General features: G+C 36.1%; 3 protein-coding genes and 1 pseudogene across 4 annotated transcripts; 1 reads left to right on the top strand and 3 right to left on the bottom strand.

Annotated features, from left to right (window-relative positions):
- Positions 1-1,375: 1,375 nt before the first annotated feature.
- Positions 1,376-7,220, bottom strand: LOC147534969 (ATP-dependent zinc metalloprotease FTSH 9, chloroplastic-like). The gene is made up of 11 exons (XM_086649249.1): positions 6,823-7,220; positions 5,325-6,739; positions 5,087-5,238; positions 4,845-4,899; positions 3,922-4,107; positions 3,744-3,833; positions 3,592-3,705; positions 2,687-2,788; positions 2,201-2,527; positions 1,977-2,100; positions 1,376-1,890 (listed from the first exon to the last, which is right to left on the bottom strand). The coding sequence occupies exons 2-11, from the start codon at positions 5,430-5,432 to the stop codon at positions 1,760-1,762; spliced, it is 1,389 nt and encodes a 462-aa protein (XP_086505375.1). The 5' UTR covers positions 5,433-6,739; positions 6,823-7,220; the 3' UTR covers positions 1,376-1,759.
- LOC147534968 (ubiquitin-like domain-containing CTD phosphatase) lies at positions 7,162-8,705 on the top strand (annotated as a pseudogene). The gene is made up of 7 exons (XR_015228139.1): positions 7,162-7,218; positions 7,333-7,416; positions 7,506-7,620; positions 7,714-7,777; positions 7,925-8,080; positions 8,198-8,529; positions 8,640-8,705. The product of XR_015228139.1 is annotated as a ubiquitin-like domain-containing CTD phosphatase (transcript).
- Positions 8,706-12,209: 3,504 nt separating this feature from the next.
- On the bottom strand, positions 12,210-13,960 carry LOC147534967 (transcription repressor MYB6-like). The gene is made up of 3 exons (XM_086650826.1): positions 13,595-13,960; positions 13,339-13,468; positions 12,210-12,813 (listed from the first exon to the last, which is right to left on the bottom strand). The coding sequence occupies exons 1-3, from the start codon at positions 13,725-13,727 to the stop codon at positions 12,303-12,305; spliced, it is 774 nt and encodes a 257-aa protein (XP_086506952.1). The 5' UTR covers positions 13,728-13,960; the 3' UTR covers positions 12,210-12,302.
- Positions 13,961-16,535: 2,575 nt separating this feature from the next.
- Positions 16,536-19,294, bottom strand: LOC147534966 (transcription factor MYB41-like). The gene is made up of 3 exons (XM_086650827.1): positions 19,092-19,294; positions 18,178-18,307; positions 16,536-17,091 (listed from the first exon to the last, which is right to left on the bottom strand). Exons 1-3 carry the CDS (start codon positions 19,228-19,230, stop codon positions 16,785-16,787), a joined length of 576 nt encoding a protein of 191 aa, XP_086506953.1. The 5' UTR covers positions 19,231-19,294; the 3' UTR covers positions 16,536-16,784.
- Positions 19,295-19,629: the final 335 nt, after the last annotated feature.

Genomic DNA, 19,629 nt, shown 5'->3' with positions numbered 1-19,629 from the left:
GGTCTCGTTATGGTCTGTTATGTTATGTTTGGGGATGGTCTTTTAAAATCTACAATCTCTTCACAAGAGAAGAAACACCATGGACCACATCAAACTTTCGAAAGAGAAAACGCAAGTATCAGTCTTGTCTATTTGGATTTGGATTTGATCCTGTTACCGAAAAACATAAAGTATTGATCATGTGGACAAGACATCACCACGATCTTTCATGGGACCAGGAGGAAGTGCCATTCTGTGAGGTATTGACAGTTGGTGAGAATACTTGGAGAACAATTGACAATGTCCCGCCCATGAAAGGTCTTTACGGAAAGCCCACTTATGCGAATGGTTCTTTATACTGGTTGATTACACCTTCATTATGTTATGATAACCGTCGGGATAAAGAATCGGTTGAAAGCATAATAGAATTTGATGTTGGAAAGGAAAAGTTGAGAGTGATAGAATACCCTCATAGTATAGTCAATGATCGTCTTAGTCGTAACACTTATGAGTATTTGTTGGAAGTAGACGGACATTTAGGGCTAATAGAGAAAACGTCTTATCGTTCTAAAAAGAAGATCCTGGAAAAGATGAAGATTTGGATTTTAATGGAGGATGAAATTGAGAATAACAAGAGTAGTGGTAGGTGGATAGAAGAGACGAATGAATTGCCTTTTGTCACATGGTGGGACTCTTTTGAATCAATTCCAGAAACAGACATGATAATGGTAACAGACCAAAGTTGGGAAAAAGGACCTCCCTCTATTTATGTTTACGACCGGAAGAAGAAAGAGTTGAATAATTATACTAGTCTTGAAAAACTAGGACGAGGGAATAAAGGTAAGGAGATGTATTTCACGGCTCCTTATTATTGTGTGTTAACAAATATTGTGGAGAGCATTTATCCTGTTCGGGCACAAGGTCAGACATCAACCCAACACCACCTGCAATAACAAATTCTGGCTTGGATTGAGGACGATCATTGCCAACCCCTGAGCGGCTGAGCCCTGACCAACACCACCATAAGACTTTAAAAGAAGAGGATTATTACTCTTTACATTCATGTTTGATTTTTATTTTCTAATAGATAAGATATTTTTTAGACCGATTGCCAATACTAAGTAGCAGTCACATATTTGTTTTCATGTTTCATGATATTATGCTAGTATGCCGTTCATGTTTTTCGCTCCTTTTGTTTTTACATGGAAGCTTGTTATGATTTCGACTGGCTCTCTAGTATGTATATATATATATAATATATATTTAAGCATGTATGATCTCATGAATTCGTTTTTGAAATTAGAAACCCAGAACCATGAATTAGTACAAACAACTTTTTCACCCCTAATAATCTCGATTTCCATATGAGAATCGGGAGAAAAAAAATAAACTCAAGTTTGGAACAAAAATGATGTTTTTCCATCAAGCTTTACCTTCGACTATCCCACAGCACAAATGATGTTTTACAATGTGTTGTTGATCTAGACAACTGAATACATTTACAGTTTCACAATTACTAAATTTACAACAAGATCAAGCTTTACCTTCGACTATCCCACAGCACAAATGATGTTTTTCCATCAAGTCCAAAGTATCTTGGATCTCTTCTGGGTAGCTTTAAGGAAGGAAAGAAACCAAATTTACAGTGTGAAAGCGGGGATATTACCTAATCAGGATGAGTGAAGACGTATATGGTAGTGTATGAATCGAATACAGAGTCCCATCACTTGAACTTGGTCCTTCAGGATTTACTTTCAACTGAAACGAAGAGTGGAAGTTATTATCCGGAGCTTGCCTGTAGTCGGAGCATAGACTGTTGCTTTTCGCCTTCAAGGAATGTTTTCAGCTCCTCCGGAGCAACCACCTGCTTTAACCAACTATGTAGCTCTATCCCTTCCACATTTTCCTTTTCTGTACATGATAATAAGCATCATCACAGCAAATAACATGAAGTGCAAAAAATGAGATATCATGAAGTAGTAGATTACTAGTTTTACCTTCTAAATCTGCACCAAGGCCCTCCAAAACGGTAGGATTTGCACGGACAACAGAAAGCGCTACTTCAAGTGCTGATTGCAGTAGGGCTTTGACCTCTCCTTGAACTAGATCCACCAGCTTCCCCTGATGAATTCTACTTCAGATCAGCATTTCCTCATAAACAAATTAGGACGATCACAACAAATAAAAAAAAAAAATATAACAAGAAAAAAGAAAAGAAAACCTGATCCCTTCCCCCAGGCATCCCTCCACCAGAATCATCCATCCCACCAGCAGACATTGTGGTTATTGATATTGGGCCAATAGTCTCATTAAGACCGTACTCAGCTACTGCTTTATACGCCATGTCTGTTGCCTTTCGTATATCATCAAAGGAAGCTGTAGATACACGGCCCGAGTAAACAATTTCTTCTGCTGCACGCCCTCCAAGAAGTGTAACCAAGCGGCCTTGTAACTCATCAATGAAGAGCAAATATCTGTCTTCGCTAGTTGGAGGAGTATAGTAGGTGAAGCCTAGTGCCCCTCCAGACCTAGGTAATATGCTTAGTTTCTGTTGACACAATCGATTAATTTGTTAAGAGATCAATCACAAACTCTATATCAAAGATAATAGTCTATTTTCCAAACCTTTCTCCCAAAGTTGATGGCCATATACCAAATAATAGAAAATACAAAAGGGATCCCTTGTTTCAGGTTTCCTATGGTTTACCTCCACTTGTGGTTGCCCATGTAAAAGCTTTTCAACAGCAGTTCCTACAACTGCATGACCAGCTTCATGCCGTGCCACTACAGCCTTTTCATTTCCTCGCAACTTTGCATGTTTTTTTTTTTTGACAGAAAGTTGCATGATTTCAGTCTCTCGGTAATCAGCTTAGTAATAATAATGTGTAGCATGAAATAATAAAAGAAAATCATAATGTAGTATGAAGTCCAAAATGAGCAAACAGAATGATGTGCTTTGGGATATCAGGGCATATTTCGGCATAATAAGTTCATCTTTATGCAAACACTATCAGAAGAAGGATGTGTGCTCTGTGCTTACAAACTACATTTGACGGCCATAAACGTATTGCCACTTCAAGCCAAAAGGGGAATATGCTGAACTTTTGGTTATCTCATGAGGTGCACGACCACAGTGTCCACACAAAACCTTCTAAATGGTTCACAATTACTTTTGAAGTAATAGATATATACTACTCGCTCTCTAATTTGTAGGTATTAGAGAGAGAGAGAGATGACTACAGCTATTGAGCGTTCCACTGCCTGGACAAAATCCATTTTCTCCATAACCACTTTGTTAACTCTTCCAGCCAACAAGGCAGCTTCACTTACCAAATTCGCAAGGTCTGCCCTGTGCAAGGTTAAAAAACGAGTTAATTATAGGAAACATATTTTATTCGAGAGACGGGTGAATTTGGGGAGTCAGGATACCCCAGTGAAACCAGTTGTCATAGAAGCAATTTCAGTAAGATCAACATCGTCTCCTAGAGGAAGTTCTTTCTTGAAAACATGAACTTTTAAAATGGCTTCTATCTCTTCCAAGTCTATCTGAATGTCAGATATCTGCGGTAATATTTAGAATAAGGAATTTTCACATGATGTCAGAGTCCATACCATAACAACACGATCAAATCTCCCTGGACGGCCAAGTGCAGGGTCTAACACATCCGAGCGATTAGTTGCTCCAAGGACAATAACTGAAGAGTTGCTGTCGAATCCATCCATCTCCTGCAGTACATTATAAGAAGAATCCTTTGATACCCTACAGCGAGCAATTGGTTCAGGGTCTGCTCTCGCTCGTCATTGCTTACAATCCGGAATTTCCTCCCATCACCGCTTTTTGCTACTGCATCTATCTGCAATAAAAAGACATTCATTTGAAGTGCGTCAAAAGTCTTAGATTCAGATCATAAATTAGAAACATAAACAGGTCGCTGTTCCCACCTCATCGATGAATATTATTGATTGTGCTTCCTTTTTAGCCCTTGCAAAGATATCTCTCACACGAGATGCCCCCATGCCAACATATAATTCCACAAACTCGCTAGCAGAACAGCTTATAAAGGGAACATCTGCTTCTCCAGCTACAGCCTTTGCCAGAAGAGTCTTACCTGTCCCAGGAAGACCAACCTGACTAAGGTCCGTAGAAAGTTAAAAGCCATTTCGAAATATCAAATTGTATAGGATACTTATGTTACCTAAATATCAAAGTTAAGAATCAGTTTCTACGGTACATGACAGAAAAAAAAAATCCATAATATGTTATTTATGCCGAGTTGCCATAAGTATCCCATCTATAGTACACATGGGAAGTTCAAAAGCTACGTTGACGAGTTGGAAAAGTAAGTGAAACAGGATATTTTCTCGCAATGAGCAACGAGAGAGTCAGTCGACTTCTCATGCTGAAAGTACAGGGTTACATGCAATGGAGGTCATCATTTTAGCATATCCAGAGTTAAATATTTAATCTCACGCAATATTTTAACAAACTTTCAAGGCGTATGCCTCGAGGCGAGGCGGTTACCTGATGCCTCGCTGCTTACGTGTTTGAACTCGAGAAAAAAACGTGCGCATACATGTTATTGTTGAGTTGTTGGGCAACACAAAAGTATTGGTATTTTTATCTATCAAACTCGTAGGACTTCATATTATGATAGTAAAGTAGAAAAACTATGCTACGCTTTACATAATTGATACCATTTTCCCTACAAAAAAAAAAATAATTTACGCGTTTTATGTATCGAGGCGTACGACTCGAGGCCTCACCTTGTGGGAGCAAACCGCCTCGAGGTGTAAAAACATGTTTTAGAACATTGATCTCATGCAGTAAATTTTTCTTGATACTGGGTCATAGGAAACAAACGCACCAAAAGAACCCCACGAGGAGGTCGAGCACCAAGTCGGATATATCTATCTGGATTCCTCAAAAATTCCGGGCCAGTAAATATCATGAATCAGTTCAACTTGGGAAGAAAGGAAAAGCAATAAACAAATAATGAGACCCACTCGTCCATGACTAGCTTATTCTATTCTCCTGTGCAACTTGGATTTATTAAGAAAACATAACAGAAATAGCAATAAGTGCTATATGAAGCTATTAGTTATAGACATGATCGTGGTTACCACAATTTCTGCTAGCTCCTCCTTAGCTTCATCAACCCCAGCAACGTCAGCAAATGTGATAGTTTCCACTTGTTCAGACGACACTTTTGCACCACCACCACCACTAGATTTCCGCCTCCTCAGCTGACCAGCTGGATTCTGGAAACATGCACACATTCTCAGTAAATTAAAGTTTTTCAGCATTCATTAGAGCATAGTGGAATAAAACATCATGTCATTACCACCTGAGAGAAGCTCACTGGGAACTGATGAAGTAGCCCTGCAAGCACAGCAAGATAGAAAAGTGCAATCTGCAACAAGGAAACACATATGGTTAAATTAAATCTACTCATAATGACAGAAATATTGCTTGCATACAAGAAAAGTAAGCGACATCATTAGGATTTCCCTGAGATCAACGAACTCTATGAAATAGCCCAGAGAACAACCATATCGTCAACATGAGACAAAGTCTGTCAATACTAGCCTTTCCACCATTGGCATTATATCAGGGTTGTAAGAAAAGAGAAATTGTATTGATTGTGTTGATCCTCATAGCTATTACATAAGATCTTTATAAGGAGTAGTACAAGAGAAAAGTTTAAGCAATTGAGCAATGTGGGACTAGCTATATATTCTAACATTCCCCCTCAAACGAATGACTTTTGCTAGTAAAAAATTCATGAGTTTGCTAACAAATTGTAGATTTTGGACTTGCTATCATGCTATCTTTCTATCTTGTTTGCTATCTTGTTTGCGATCTTGGTTGCTATCTTGGTTGTTGTCTTGTTTGCTATCTTGGTTGCTATCTTGTTTGTTGTTGTTGTTGTTGGCTCCATTGCCAGGTATTTTCTTTATTTAAAGAGAATTGTGTTCTCTATTTAAAGAGAAGGCGGACAATTATAACCCATTGTCCGGTTGTGGGTGGAGATATACTCCTTGCTTTCAATAGCGGACAATTATAACCCATTGTCCGGTTGTGGGCGGAGATATACTCCTTGCTTTCATTAGCTCTGACACTTATTACGCCATATAGAATGCAAATTCTTGATCTTATTTATCCTTTTTCAACCACTAGCAATCACCATTCTTAATCTTTCCCACTTCAATTCCTCATTTATACTCTTTCTCTTATCTCCTCTTCATTTGATCTTATAGAAAAAAAAACTAATGGAACCAAGTAGATTACAAAAGGAACAAACATTTGAGAGTTCTCATCTTGGATATAAGAAGTATGAGCAAATCAACGAAGAGGATTAACTCTTTTGCCATAAAGGAACCCACAAACATGTTTTCAAACAGCAAAAGAAAACCATCTTTGAGAATAAGCATGATTCTTCGATACATTCTATCAAACACTTTATGTGCATCATATTGGAAATCAAGATTTTGGACAACTAGAAGTATAGTTTCAAGATAAACATGGGGTATATAACTATTCTAACAAGAAATCCATGAATTCTTTTCCCTTCTCTAATAGCTTTCCAATTTCTCTCAAAATATAACTTCATGGACCATGGATACACATAGATTTGATGTTGTGGAGGACTTGACATTTGAAATGCTTGAGATCATTGAAGAGTATATCATGTGATTTCTTCAACAAATCACTCTTGTTTGGATCTTTCATCTTCTTATTAATCTTCATCATCTTCAAATACTATTGAGAAAAATATTGAAGAATGATTAGATCTCAACAATAGAAAAGAGCTACTCTTATTGGAAAGAAAAAAAAACACTAACCTTGAACTAAAAACCGATAAAAGCCCGGCGGACGGTAGCCATTAATGGGACTACTGCTGCCGGCAAGCGGAAGAGTTAATTTTGCATGAATATTTTCTTAATATCACAATATGATTCAACCTAGCAAATCTGCTCATGTTAGATTGTGATCTTTTATTTTCTAGTTATACATATGGAGAATTATCACTGATTGCAGGTGCTACCATCATTCTAACAGTGAAGGCTCCGAGCAAGAAACCTTGCAATTTTTCAATCTGAGATCCTTGTGGAAGGCTTTAGGTTGCTATTGTACAGAGGAAACTCTTTTGGAAACGAGTCTCGTGTAGGAGTCGTCAGGCCATGTCTGTGCCTACTCTTGGGGCACGACACTGCACGAGGCGCATTAAGAGTGGAACTGTAGGTGCCACATTCTGGTGTAATATATTAGTTAGAACTTGCGAAAAAGGGAACAAGATGCTTTTCCTTTAGAGTTCTCTTACTAGCATATATCTGTGCAATAGGATATCCTAATTTTCACGATTTTCTGGTAGGCTGCACGTTATTATACATGTTTCTTTCTTGCTGTGGTCTACATTAAAACTTTTCCAATTTAAGGTCAATCTAGTTTGTCTGAATAGTGATTGATTCTTTCTCACATGGCTCCATAATTTCGTTCTCTTTCTAACTTAACTAGTTCTTTCTAGATTGAACTTCTCAATCCATGCCGCGAAGGGAAGAAACTGTTAGTTTTGAATATCGACTATACCCTATTTGATCATCGTTCCTCTGCCGAGACTCCACTTCAGCTTATGCGACCATGTAAGGCTAGTAAACTACATACTTGTATATATATATATATATATATGCTATTTACAGCTCTTATATGACATAATCCATATAATGCCTGCACAGATCTCCATGAATTTCTTACTGCTGCTTACTCGGAGTACGATATAATGATATGGTCAGCAACGAGGTTAGATTTGATTACCCAAGTCTACTAGGCATTAGCCTCATCAACACGATTTTTTTCCCCAGCAGCAGACAACGCGTATTTATCATGTTATCTAGTCTTGAGTTAAACGTAATTATTTGTATTTCCATATCGATTTGTTCGGTACAGCATGAAATGGGTCGAATTGAAGATGGGGTAGCTCGGAGTACTCAGCAATCCTAACTACAAAATAACTGCTCTACTTGACCACTTAGCCATGATTACAGTTCAATCTGATCATTTGATTGCAAACCACTTGGTCTCATCTGGGCTAAATTTCCCGAGGTCCTATTCTGATGATATATATATCTGCCACTTGTGTTTTTATCTTTTGATATGTTTGAATTTCTCATTGATGCATATTTATGTTATTCTTTATCTTTTTCTTGATTTTGCTTACAGTTCTACAATTCGAGAAACACCATTATGTTCGATGATGTACGAAGAAATTTTGTGATGAACCCCCCAAATGGACTAACAATTAGGCCTTTCAAGAAAGCACACGCCAACCGCAGTACTGATCAGGAGTTAGTAATGCTCACCAACTATCTGCTTGAAATAGCTGAACTCGACGATATAAGTAAACTCGATCACAAGCATTGGGAGTCATATGCATCCAAGCGACGAAGGCACCACTAAACATATATAAGAAATGCTGGCCGAACTCAGTCCTCTGCAAGAGTTGTTATGCTATAAAATGGAGCTGGCGAAGAGATCAAATCGGGCAAAACTCGGCTTACAGTTGCTTCTTGTAGTTAATGGAGTATTATGTTATCCAGATAAATTATGAAATCTATGAAGCTAGAATGGTTGGATGAGTGAAGAAAAATTGACAGAGTTATAGTCATTTTGAACTTTAACCTATCATTTATACTATTCTGATTGATTCTAATCAAGGGTGTTATCACTTATTTTTTTCAAACTTGGTTCTTCAAGAATCTAAACCTTAACTTTTGCGGATCCGATGTTTTCAGTATCTTAATTAAAACCATCTAAATTGATAGGCCATTTTCAGCAAAAAAATAAAAAAAAATTGGTAGGCAATTGTCAGAACAGGAGTAAGGGTGATGTATGGCAGGAATATCTGCGTCAATTATAGCCTGATAGTTGATGCGATCAACCTAGATTTTCCAAGCATCTTCTCTTTCGAAATGGGCTTTGCAAATATGGGTTATCTATATCAGCATTCGGGTGATGTGGTAAGCCTCTTTTTTTGTTGAACTAATGATGTGGTCATTTTTTTTTTGTTGAACTAATGATGTGGTCAGCCTAGATTTTCCAAACGTTTGCTCTTTCAAAACGTGTTTGAAAAATCAGGGTCGACTATGTGAGCTGTGGGTTTGTGCTAGGCCGAAATATTGGGTTTATCCAAACTTTTCTTTATTAGTGAAAAGGTGTTAAAATGTTAGGATGGTCCTATGATCTATAGGAAAAAAAGTAGTACTACTATTAGAAATTTGGGACAAGGAAGAGATGAAACTTATAGGTAAGAAGAGAGGAGGAGACAGAAAAGGATAGTTGTCTTTGTCATATTTAGCTACCAACCACTAACTACCACCGCCCACACATGTTCTCTTCTCTTATTCACAGCCCAACATGTCTCTTCTCTCTCTCTATCACTTCCTCTTTCCTTTTTTTTTCCTTCTCATGTCTTTTCCAAATTGGTAAGAGTCACACAAATCTATCTCCTTGGATGTGTACAAGTAAAAAAGAAGAGTTGATACACAAATTTTTCTACTTTATATGATTTTGCATTTTCTCGTGTCATATAACTACAACGGTTAAAATGATAACCCAGTTTTACTTTTACTGTTAGTTACGGTTAAAATGATAACCCAGTTCAAAGATAAGGTTTATTATGATCTGAATGTTTCAAGAATCTCAACCTTAACTTTTGTGGATCCCATGTTTTCAGTATCTTAATTAAAACCATCTAAATTGATAGGCCATTTTCAGCAAAAAAAAAAAAAAAAAAATAATTGGTAGGCAATTGTCAGAACAGGAGTAAGGGTGATGTATGGCAGGAATATCTGCCTCAATTATAGCCTGATAGTTGATGTGATCAACCTAGATTTTCCAAGCATCTTCTCTTTTTAAATGGGCTTTGCAAATATGGGTTATCTGTATCAACATTCGGGTGATGTGGTCAGCCTAGATTTCCCAAACATTTGCTCTTTCAAAACGTGTTTGAAAAATCAGGGTCGACTATATGAGCTGTAGGTTTGTGCTGGGCCGAAATATTGGGTTTATCCAAACTTTTCTTTATTAGTGAAAAGGTGTTAAAATGTTAGGATGCTCCTATGATCCATAGAAAAAAAAAGTACTATTAGAAATTTGGGACAAGGAAGAGATGAAACTTATAGGTAAGAAAGAGAGGAGGAGACAGAAAAGGATAGTTGTCTTTGTCATATTTAGCTACCAACCACTAACTACCACCGCCCACACATGTTCTCTTCTCTTATTCACAGCCCAACATGTCTCTTCTCTCTCTATCACTTCCTCTTTCCTTTTTTTTTCCTTCTCATGTCTTTTCCAAATTGGTAAGAGTCACACAAATCTATCTCCTTGGATGTGTACAAGTAAAAAAGAAGAGTTGATACACAAATTTTTCTACTTTATATGATTTTGCATTTTCTCGTGTCATATAACTACAACGGTTAAAATGATAACCCAGTTTTACTTTTACTGTTAGTTACTAGTAAACAGTTGTCAGTTCTCTCATATTATCCTTGCAACTAATATTTGAACGCGTTCTGGCCCCTTCCTTTATTATAAAGAATGTTTATTTTTGACAAAAACAATGATATTTAGTTGTTATTTGTTTGAATGGTATAACTAGGTTGTTTTCAAAGATAAGGTTTATTATGATCTGAATGTTTCAAACACTTGCAAATTCGTTTTGGTAAAGCATCCGAGTCGATTCTTAACTTATATTAATTTAGTTAGATAACCTAATAACTTGGTTATCAAAATGAAAGATAAACAAACCTACTAAATCTTTTCCCATCGTTCTCTAAAATATGCATCTGACTTAGTTTTCCACGGCACCGAATTATCAAACAATTTGTACTGTCATGTACTCTTAACTTTTTCTTTAATGTGACATAGTTTGTTGAGAAAAAAAGCTTATTAGTATTATTTATTGAATTCCCACCCAAACCAACTCTCAACTCCCATTCATCACCAAACTTCTTAATAAATCACATGAACACTTAAAGTGCCATTTTCATTGATCATTCATGTTCAAAACTAAAATAAAATAAAAGATTTAACTTAAAACAGTGGGTGTGGGTTGCTTCTGTCTTGGATTTGATAGGACCCAATAAGGCAATGGCACTATTAGTTGGATATTAAAATGAAAAAAGGTAATTAATTTGGTGTGTACCTAACTAATTAATTAAAAGACTAAATCCAATCAATTAAGAGAGAGAAAGGGGAATGGAGAGAAAACAATATAGATATTTGCACATGAAAATCTGACACAAACACACACACACACACTTCCTAACCACAAAATTGTTCTTTACACCCATTTCATAGTTCAAAAGATTCGGTCACCTCACATGCTCTCTTTATCAACCAATTTATAGAAAGAGAGAGAGAGAGAGAAGGAAATTTGATCTAAAATGAAACATATGGATGAAAATATACAAGTGTGAAAATGAAATATCAAATTTTCGTCAATCCCCTCTATATAATTGCTCAATTCTTTGAAAAATGGTAAGTACAGTACTTCAAATAATTACGGTGTGCTGGGTCAGCATATATAATAGAGTACATCATATGCCGACAAATATATAAAATTATTTCTCTCAACAAAAAAAAGTATATAAAATTATTTAATTCTTTGAAATATGATAACTGAATTAAGAAAATAATCGCTATTTATGTATGAATACTGGATTTTTTTTTCTCATACAAATTGGTGAGGCCCAATGTATATGCGTTTAGACTGAAACTAGGTGATCTCTTATGTCAATTTTTAACGACTCTAAGCTATGTGACCCTCAGACTATGTGGAAGATGGTCAAATCGACCCTCTTTCTCTTTCAAATTCATCTCCTTTTTGAAGGACATGTGAAATGAGAAATTTGAAAGAGAATAAAAAGAAAAGAAAAAAAACAAAATTGAAAAATGAAAATTCATTACTTTATTAGTCAAAATAATGGAACCAAACCGACGAGTTAGTCCTTTCAAGTTTCAATAGCTCAATTGGTGTCTTGGTTGGTCCTATTACAGTTGGACAATTAATGGCCCCGAAATTCTAAATGTATGTACTCCATTTTTGTTATATACATTCACATTCATGATATTTTTTTTTTCGGGTCAAATGAGATGTGAGTGTGGCAAGATGAATCTGAGTCGTATCCTTAATCGTAAGTGGAAGCCCCTTCAATGAAAATATAGTACTATGTGGAATCCAAAACTAATATTTGTCCATAGAAAATTCAAATTATTACAATATTTAGGGTGGTTTTAACAAATTATCTACATTAAGCTAAAAAATCTAGGATCTGAAAGACCAGATTAAGTCACTAATGGTTGATGGAGTGCTACTAGTTTTCCTCATCATGGATGTGCAATTACAAGGATCTTCTTCTCTTCTTTTAAACCCTATATGGTTACAAAAACATATTGATGTTATATTTGATAATTTTTCTTGCTTTTGCATCTTCTCTTCATCATGATAATAGTGGTTTGAGGAACCTAATTTAAGATCAAGATTGATTTCAGTGTACTTTTCCTTTTCTTGTCTTTGTTGTTTTTTATTTTCTTGCAATTGTGGATAATGAAATTCTTCTGTTGTGCCACTGCTACTGTTTGTTTCTTCAACCGTCGATTTCGTATCAGAATGAGAATAGTTTTTGTTATCGGTCATGGCAGGAATAACAGAGGTAGATCGGTTAGTTTGAGGATCAACTCCTTGACTTAAAAGCTTTCTCTTAATGTGACTATTCCAGTAGTTCTTTATCTCATTATCTGTTCTGCCTGGTAATCTTCCAGCAATTAAAGACCACCTATAAACAAACAAAAGAAAGTTTAATTAGAACTCTTTTCTTATTTTTTTAGTCATTTTTTATTTAATTTAATAATCCAGAGACCCAAGAGTGTATCGAGTCCCGACCCAAGGTATGGACACATCTATAAGTTTCGGACCTTTCTGTAAATGATATTGGACTATCACATTCTCCACTCTCATAGACGAGCCATCCTTTGTTATACCACATGCGTCAGGGCCCAATCTTTAGGGTATTAACCATTGGAACTATGACATCCTCCACTCTCCAGAGCCACTCATTTTCTGGCTTTGATGCCACAAGTAGCGTGGTCCATCTCATGTCATTCTAACAATACTGTTCTCAATTTTGACACGTTCGCCCAACTCAAGGGGCATATACTTTGGATGGGACGAGGGGCTTCAGAAACCCACTCAAAAGACTTCGACACTACCTATAGGTAAGGCAGGACAAAATTGCCCTCCTAAACGAAGTGAGATATCACATCGAATTTGGGGGGATACATAGAGATAAAGAGAGACTTACTTATTGCCGAGTAAACTATGGAGTTTGATAATGACTTCATCTTCTTCTTCGGTAAAATTTCCTCTTTTTAAATCAGGTCTAAGATAATTTATCCATCGAAGTCTACAACTCTTTCCGCAACGAAGTAACCCTAATTAATCAAAAACATAATTATCAATAACATAACCCTTAATTTGACGATAATAGAAAAAGAGCATATGGATCTATATATATGATAAGAAAAAAAAAACTAAGAATCTATAAATGAATTAAATACCAGCAGATTTAGGGAGAGATCTCCAAGAGCCTTCACCATGAAGTTTAATGTAATTGATAAGAAGTTGATCTTCTTCTCTACTCCATGCTCCTTTATTTGTATGTACTTTCTCACAACAAGGTGAACGACCCATTCTAACTAATTAACAACAAAATTTCAAGAAAGAGAAAGTAGAAGAGATAGAGAGAGATGGGGAAATTAGAGAGTTATAATTGACTTCATCTCCATTATTTATATAGGAGAAAAAGAAAGAGTAGATTTGACCAATTGAGTTGGTAAGGAAGAAAAAAGAGGTGTTAAAATTGTGCTACTATAAATTAGGAGAGAGACAGAGGGGTGGGATTTGGTTGGTATGTCTACTTTTACGTGGAGTTGGGTCAGATTTTACTCTTTTGGGTTATCCAAATTTTAGGTCCTATCTCATTCGTTGGTGCCTTGCTGGTGGTGCCCTAGAATTGTTGTACTAATAAACATCTCCAATAAAATCATAACCCAATAAAAATCATCTAACTCACGAATGATTTTCTTCTTCAAGTAGGTTGTTCATTTTCTTTTATGTTGGTAAGAAAAACTTACCAATTTAACATTTAGATATCCAATTTCCACTAATTAAATGCACAAAAAAACATTTTGGCTAAACAACGAGCATAGATGCAATAAGGGTGGGTCGCCAAAGCTTAGTTGGAAGCCTATGATTGGTTCAAACCGGGTGGCATAACATAACTTGTTGGTCTATTTCAAGTGCAAACAAGACATGTCAGAGACGGATGAAACAATTATAGTTAAAAACCTTTCTGCAAAATGTGACTAGGTGAATTATGATCGTAATGACTATTGAGTATGATAGCTGATAATGAAAGTCAAACATGACTCAAATGGTACTTAATCCTAATCTTTTTTTGCTTTGGTGGATAATCAAGATATATCCCTAACAAATAACACATTAAGAGATAAAGTAAATTAGTTCTCGAGGGAAGGATAATAGTAGAAGTAAGTTTTTAAGATCCAAAAACAACATACTAGCAAGAAAACAAAGAAACAGTTATTGGTTAGGTAGGTAGGTGTATTTTGAAAAGGACTATTATTTAGGGATAAACTATGATACATACTATATCATAAGTGAAGGGCCAATGGGCCAACCCAATAGTGGGAAGTGGGTCCTACAATCTTATTCTACAACCTGTAGTCACGTGTACATTAAGCTTTCACGACAGAAAGTTTATAATTCGAGAAATACTCGGTGTCCCAAAGATATAGTCTCAGTATGACCAGATTGATGACATGTCATGTTCGTCCTCCACTGCTGGTAACATGTCGTGCTATCAGTTTTTTTTTCTTTTTTTTTTTGATGAGAGTGTCGTGCTATCAGTTGGATCGTATTCGGGTAACATTTCGAGAATAGGTAGACTTTTTGTTGTAATAGTTGGTTGTGTTTATAGACTAACTTGGTGACTCTAACAAAATAATGTACTATTATTTAAAAGAGAAAACCCAATTTGGGAGGAAGCCATGAAAGTGAGTGCACATGAAAATCTGACACAAATTGCCTAACTAACCTAAACTATTAGTATATTATTACATCTTTGTTTAGTGATTAGGTTACCTAACACCCAAACACATCTCACATGTTTTTGTTTCTCCCTCTCTCTATTACTATTATTCAACTCTCTCTTAAATCTTAAGCTTCTCTTAGAGTATAAGGTTTTAAGTTAGTATTCCTTTGAGAAGAAAATAATCAATTTTTACCAACATGAATCAATATTTACTTGTCTAATTACATCACTCAGTCCTCTTCACAAAATCAATTGACAAGACTAATTGTGGGTTTTCCTCTACCTGAGGAATAGTGGGTCAGGTCGACTCGACCCAAAATTGACCCAGGCCATCTATGCACCAGGTTGAAATAGCGTCGGATCAGGCCGACCTGCCCTGTTGAACCTTAAATCTTAATTTGGGCTGGGACCGGGTCTGTTAAATCCCGAGATGGACCAGGATATGTTTTGGGCCAACTTGGCCTGTCTACCCACGGGTCGATTCTGACCCAACCCGATAAGCACCGCTAACTGACGACATGGTAGGAAGAGATAGAGAGAGAGAGGTTATCCTATCGACTGTTTATGCCTTTTTTTTCATTTTAGGGTTAGAATATGTAACAAAGGTAGGTCTTACTCAAAGGACCTAATCAAAGAGGATTGACCATTGGGCTTTGTAATTTGAGTGGTGCCTATATAACTTCCATGACCAAACCAGGTTCTCCCTAGGCCCAAAATAAAATAATTTCTCTCCATGACATGGGCATAGGTTGGGAAGTGCAAGGGGCACAATCAATTTTATAATTGGCATACAAATCTTTTTTGACGTGGTTGATCCATTGTGCATCTAATTGTGGGTGACCATGGTGCACTTGGTTGTTCCCCTAACGCTTCCACGACGAGTATTGTGTTACATCATCTCGTAAAATGGTTGTCTCGTTCTCACTCCAAATGTTCACTTTCGAGTTTCTTTTTTCGTGAATTAAGTACTGGCTCCTTTTGCACCCAATGTGAGATCTCTAACGGATTAAAAAAAAAAATCTCATTCCTGGTGAATTTGTATCTGATTGGCAATAAGATGAAAATATATAGGGTTATTTCTCAAATGTCCCCCAACTTTGTGACTAGCTTCCTGACTGGCCCCCTACTTTAGTAAATATTTTCGTATGGTCCCCTTTTTCCGTTATCTTTAACTGTCCGTTACTCTCTCTCCTCCATCTCATTTTCTCTCTGCCAAGTCACCTATTACGCCACATCATCATCTTCTCCGGCAGTGGTCGCCGGCCAACCAAATTTTCGGCCGGCGAACTTCAAATATTAAAAAAAAACTTTTTTCTTTTATTTTCTCTCTCCTCTCTCTCTCTCTCTAGAAATTTTTTTTTTGAAATATAATAAACCAATACAATTGCTTTTTCAACATAAATTTTACCCTTCATTCTTTCATGTCATTCTGTCTTCAAACAAGATTTAGAAGATAAACATGTCAAAAAAAACTACAGGGTTTAAAACTTAAAAGCTATTGTTGTTGGTTCTCAAAATAAAACTACTACTACTATTTAGAATAACATCTGCCACATTTTGTTGTTTAAACCCTAAGTAAATTCTCCAAACACTACTGATCATTCTGATATTTCAAAAGTACTGAAAGTGAGCTTCTCTTATTCTGACTTGTCTTCATCTTCATAGTAGTAATTCGGAGGAGCTAGTGAGAGTTCAACATTGACTTCTTCATTTTTCTCTCCATTGTTACTTGAATGGTTGGTTGCAGTGGCGGTGGTGGTGGTGGTAGTTACAGTGCTCGCAGCGGCCCCACCAGAAGAGGAGGTAGAAACATCAACGGAGGGGCGGGGTTCAGAGTTAAGATCAACTCCTTGGCTTATGAGACGTCTCCGAAGGCGAGTACCCCAATGATTTTTTATATCATTATCGGTTCTTCCGGGTAAACTTTTAGCAATCTTAGACCACCTGTCGGAATTAAAGAAAAGGGAAATTTTAAGAAGGCGGGTTTCTTTTTTCTCTAAATCATATATGAAATCAGACTTGACTTTTCATATGATTGTAGTCAGACTTCAGAATGTCTAGTTTTATTTGATTCGTGGTATTTAGCTAGTCCGGATAAGCTAATCTGCATTCATACTTGATCTATTTGTGTCATACAAGTCAAATTCAGACAACAAAACAAAAAAACAACGAAAGTTTTCTTGTGGTATGTTTAGATGCATAATTTCTAAGTAGGATTCATACAAAAAATGAGACTTGGTAAGAATCAAGATTCCTCGGTCTGTTTCGATACCAAAACTCTTGGGATTATTAAATTCTAAAGATTCTTAAGTTATACATTTGTATTGGACCAAAATCTCACCGAACTCCTAAGATTTGTTAGGATTTCAGATTATTTAATCCAAATTCAAACTTAAAATCAATTCAAGAAAAAACTTAATTAAAAACCCATTTTTCCCCACAATAATTTTTTTTCTTTAGAAACCCGTTTTTTTTTTTCCGGAAAACCTCGTATTTCTTTTAAATATTTTTTTCCAAAAACATTTATTCCCCCTGAAAACCGTTTTTTTCAAAAAACCCATTTTTTCGAAAAAATGATTTCATTCTTTTTCAAAAACGGTTTTTCGAGGAAAACGATATTAGAAAAAACAGTATCAGTGAAAACAGTTTTCGAAAAACAATTTTTGAACAAAAGAGTTTTTCGAAATACCAGTTTTCGAAAAAATTCGAAGAACATGATTTTCGGAAAAAAGTTTTTCAAAAGAACAATTTTCGAAAAAATACTTTCGGAGAAAAACGATTTCTAAATGTTCTTTTTTATAAGAAATGGTTAAAAAGAAATTCCAGTAATTATAAACTATAACATTCTTATTAGTTAGCGAACAAATTAAAAGAAATCATTTGGATTCAATCCGTGATATCACGAATTCAAAGGACTCATGAATCCAGAGATGCATGAATCCTTAGTCCAAATACACCATTGGTTTATTTGAATTTAGATTCTATAGAGTTTCAAGATTAAAAATATATTCAAGAGACATAAAAAGATACTTGTTTCCGAGTGAGGCCTGGAGCTTAATTATGGTTTCTTCTTCCTCGGCTGTGAACTTCTCTTTATTGATACCAGGTGCCAGATAATTGTTCCATCGAAGTCTACAACTCTTTCCACAACGATCCAAGCCTTAAATGAGAAAAGTAAACTAATCAAAATAAATATTTTTTGGAAATAAACAACATATATTTATTTCTTGGACATAAAGAACATATATTTTTGGCCCCACATAGGGGCCAACTCGATTCACTTTTGCCCCATATCTCGACCAACTAAAAATTTGGCTCCTTATTAACGATTATGTTAGAAAAATGTTACGGTTATATTTCTACTTCCAATTTTGCCCTTTGCTCTTTTATATTATCTTAGCTGAATTAATACTACCCTTCTCATTAATTAGATCCCTCTTTCTCTATCTCCCGCATAGGTTTTTCCCTTAATTTTCCACAGAAGGCTGAAGGAGAAATCAGACATAGGGCTTTTCCCCTCTACGCCATCAAATCCGGTCGGATCTAGTTTTTTTTTGGGTTGAAGATCGGAGTTGGATTCCCCTTTCTCTCTATTTGTCTCTCCCTCGCTCTCTCTTGTGGCAAAAAATGTACCACAAAATCCCTCATGATTCTAGAACCACCAAGTTGTTTAAAAATGGGGATACAAAAAGAGCGAAATAGCTTAAAGATCAATCAAATAGAGAAAGACAATATCAATTGGATAGAGAAATAAGAAAAAGGCAAGGGGTTATATTGGAAGTATGAGAAAAGAAAGACGTAACTCTAGTTGTTAGACTAACGAAACTCAGATTTGCAAGTGAAAATTGGAGTTGGTAAAATAATAGAGCCAAAAAGATGAATTGATCCCAATACAGGGGCAAATAGAAATTAAAATTTTATAGAACATGTAAAGAAACTTTTACCAATCATTCCTGGGAGAGTTCTCCAATTATGAGGACTACCATGAAGTTCAATGTGCTTTATAAGAATTTGGTCTTCTTCTGGACTCCAGGCACCTCTTGTCTTGTATTCATGATTGGGGCAGCAGCGTATAGGACCCATCACAAAAGAATGTCACAACACAACTGTAATTCAATGGAGAGAGAGAGAGAGGGAGAGTGACTGTGGGTCAATTGACCTAACAGTACCCATTTTTATAAGGGGGAAATGGAGTCCATGGAGATTTGACCTATCAATGTTAGGTAAGGGTGTTAGTTTTACAAAACCGGAGTCCGATACACAATCCTACAATTCAACCTAATAGTTAGGTAACTTCAAATCAGAGTCGTTTGTTTTAAATGATTGTTCAATATGGACAGTCCAGATCGAAGTCAAACTTTCTTAGTTAAGTAGTCAATGAAACCGCTAAGCCGTTTAGCTTTTCGCTGTAAAGAAACGTTAAGATTTGGTTGTAAATCTCTACATTTATGCGTCTAGGGTAATGATTTCATGAGCATTTAT

This window comes from Eschscholzia californica, unplaced genomic scaffold (genome assembly GCF_041429995.1).
Source record: "Eschscholzia californica isolate CP2 unplaced genomic scaffold, dmEscCali1.0.p SCAF_6, whole genome shotgun sequence".
Lineage (NCBI taxonomy): Eukaryota > Viridiplantae > Streptophyta > Magnoliopsida > Ranunculales > Papaveraceae > Eschscholzia > Eschscholzia californica.
The sequence above is the reverse complement of the archived record's forward strand: the minus strand, read 5'-3'. Positions and strand labels throughout refer to the sequence as shown.

Excerpts from the sequence above, each read along its gene's own strand:
- LOC147534966 (XM_086650827.1), bottom strand. The coding sequence starts at position 19,230 with ATGGGTCCTATACGCTGCTGCCCCAATCATGAATACAAGACAAGAGGT. Across the intron at positions 18,308-19,091 it reads AACTCTCCCAGGAATGATTG|GCTTGGATCGTTGTGGAAAG; the intron begins GTAAAAGTTTCT and ends TTCTCATTTAAG. Across the intron at positions 17,092-18,177 it reads CAGGCCTCACTCGGAAACAA|GTGGTCTAAGATTGCTAAAA; the intron begins GTATCTTTTTAT and ends TAATTCCGACAG.
- LOC147534967 (XM_086650826.1), bottom strand. The coding sequence starts at position 13,727 with ATGGGTCGTTCACCTTGTTGTGAGAAAGTACATACAAATAAAGGAGCA. Across the intron at positions 13,469-13,594 it reads ATCTCTCCCTAAATCTGCTG|GGTTACTTCGTTGCGGAAAG; the intron begins GTATTTAATTCA and ends TTGATTAATTAG. Across the intron at positions 12,814-13,338 it reads CATAGTTTACTCGGCAATAA|GTGGTCTTTAATTGCTGGAA; the intron begins GTAAGTCTCTCT and ends GTTTGTTTATAG.
- LOC147534969 (XM_086649249.1), bottom strand. The coding sequence starts at position 5,432 with ATGAGTAGATTTAATTTAACCATATGTGTTTCCTTGTTGCAGATTGCA. Across the intron at positions 3,706-3,743 it reads CCCTGAACCAATTGCTCGCT|GAGATGGATGGATTCGACAG; the intron begins GTAGGGTATCAA and ends AATGTACTGCAG. Across the intron at positions 2,789-3,591 it reads GATTTGATCGTGTTGTTATG|TTGCGAGGAAATGAAAAGGC; the intron begins GTATGGACTCTG and ends AAACATGCAAAG.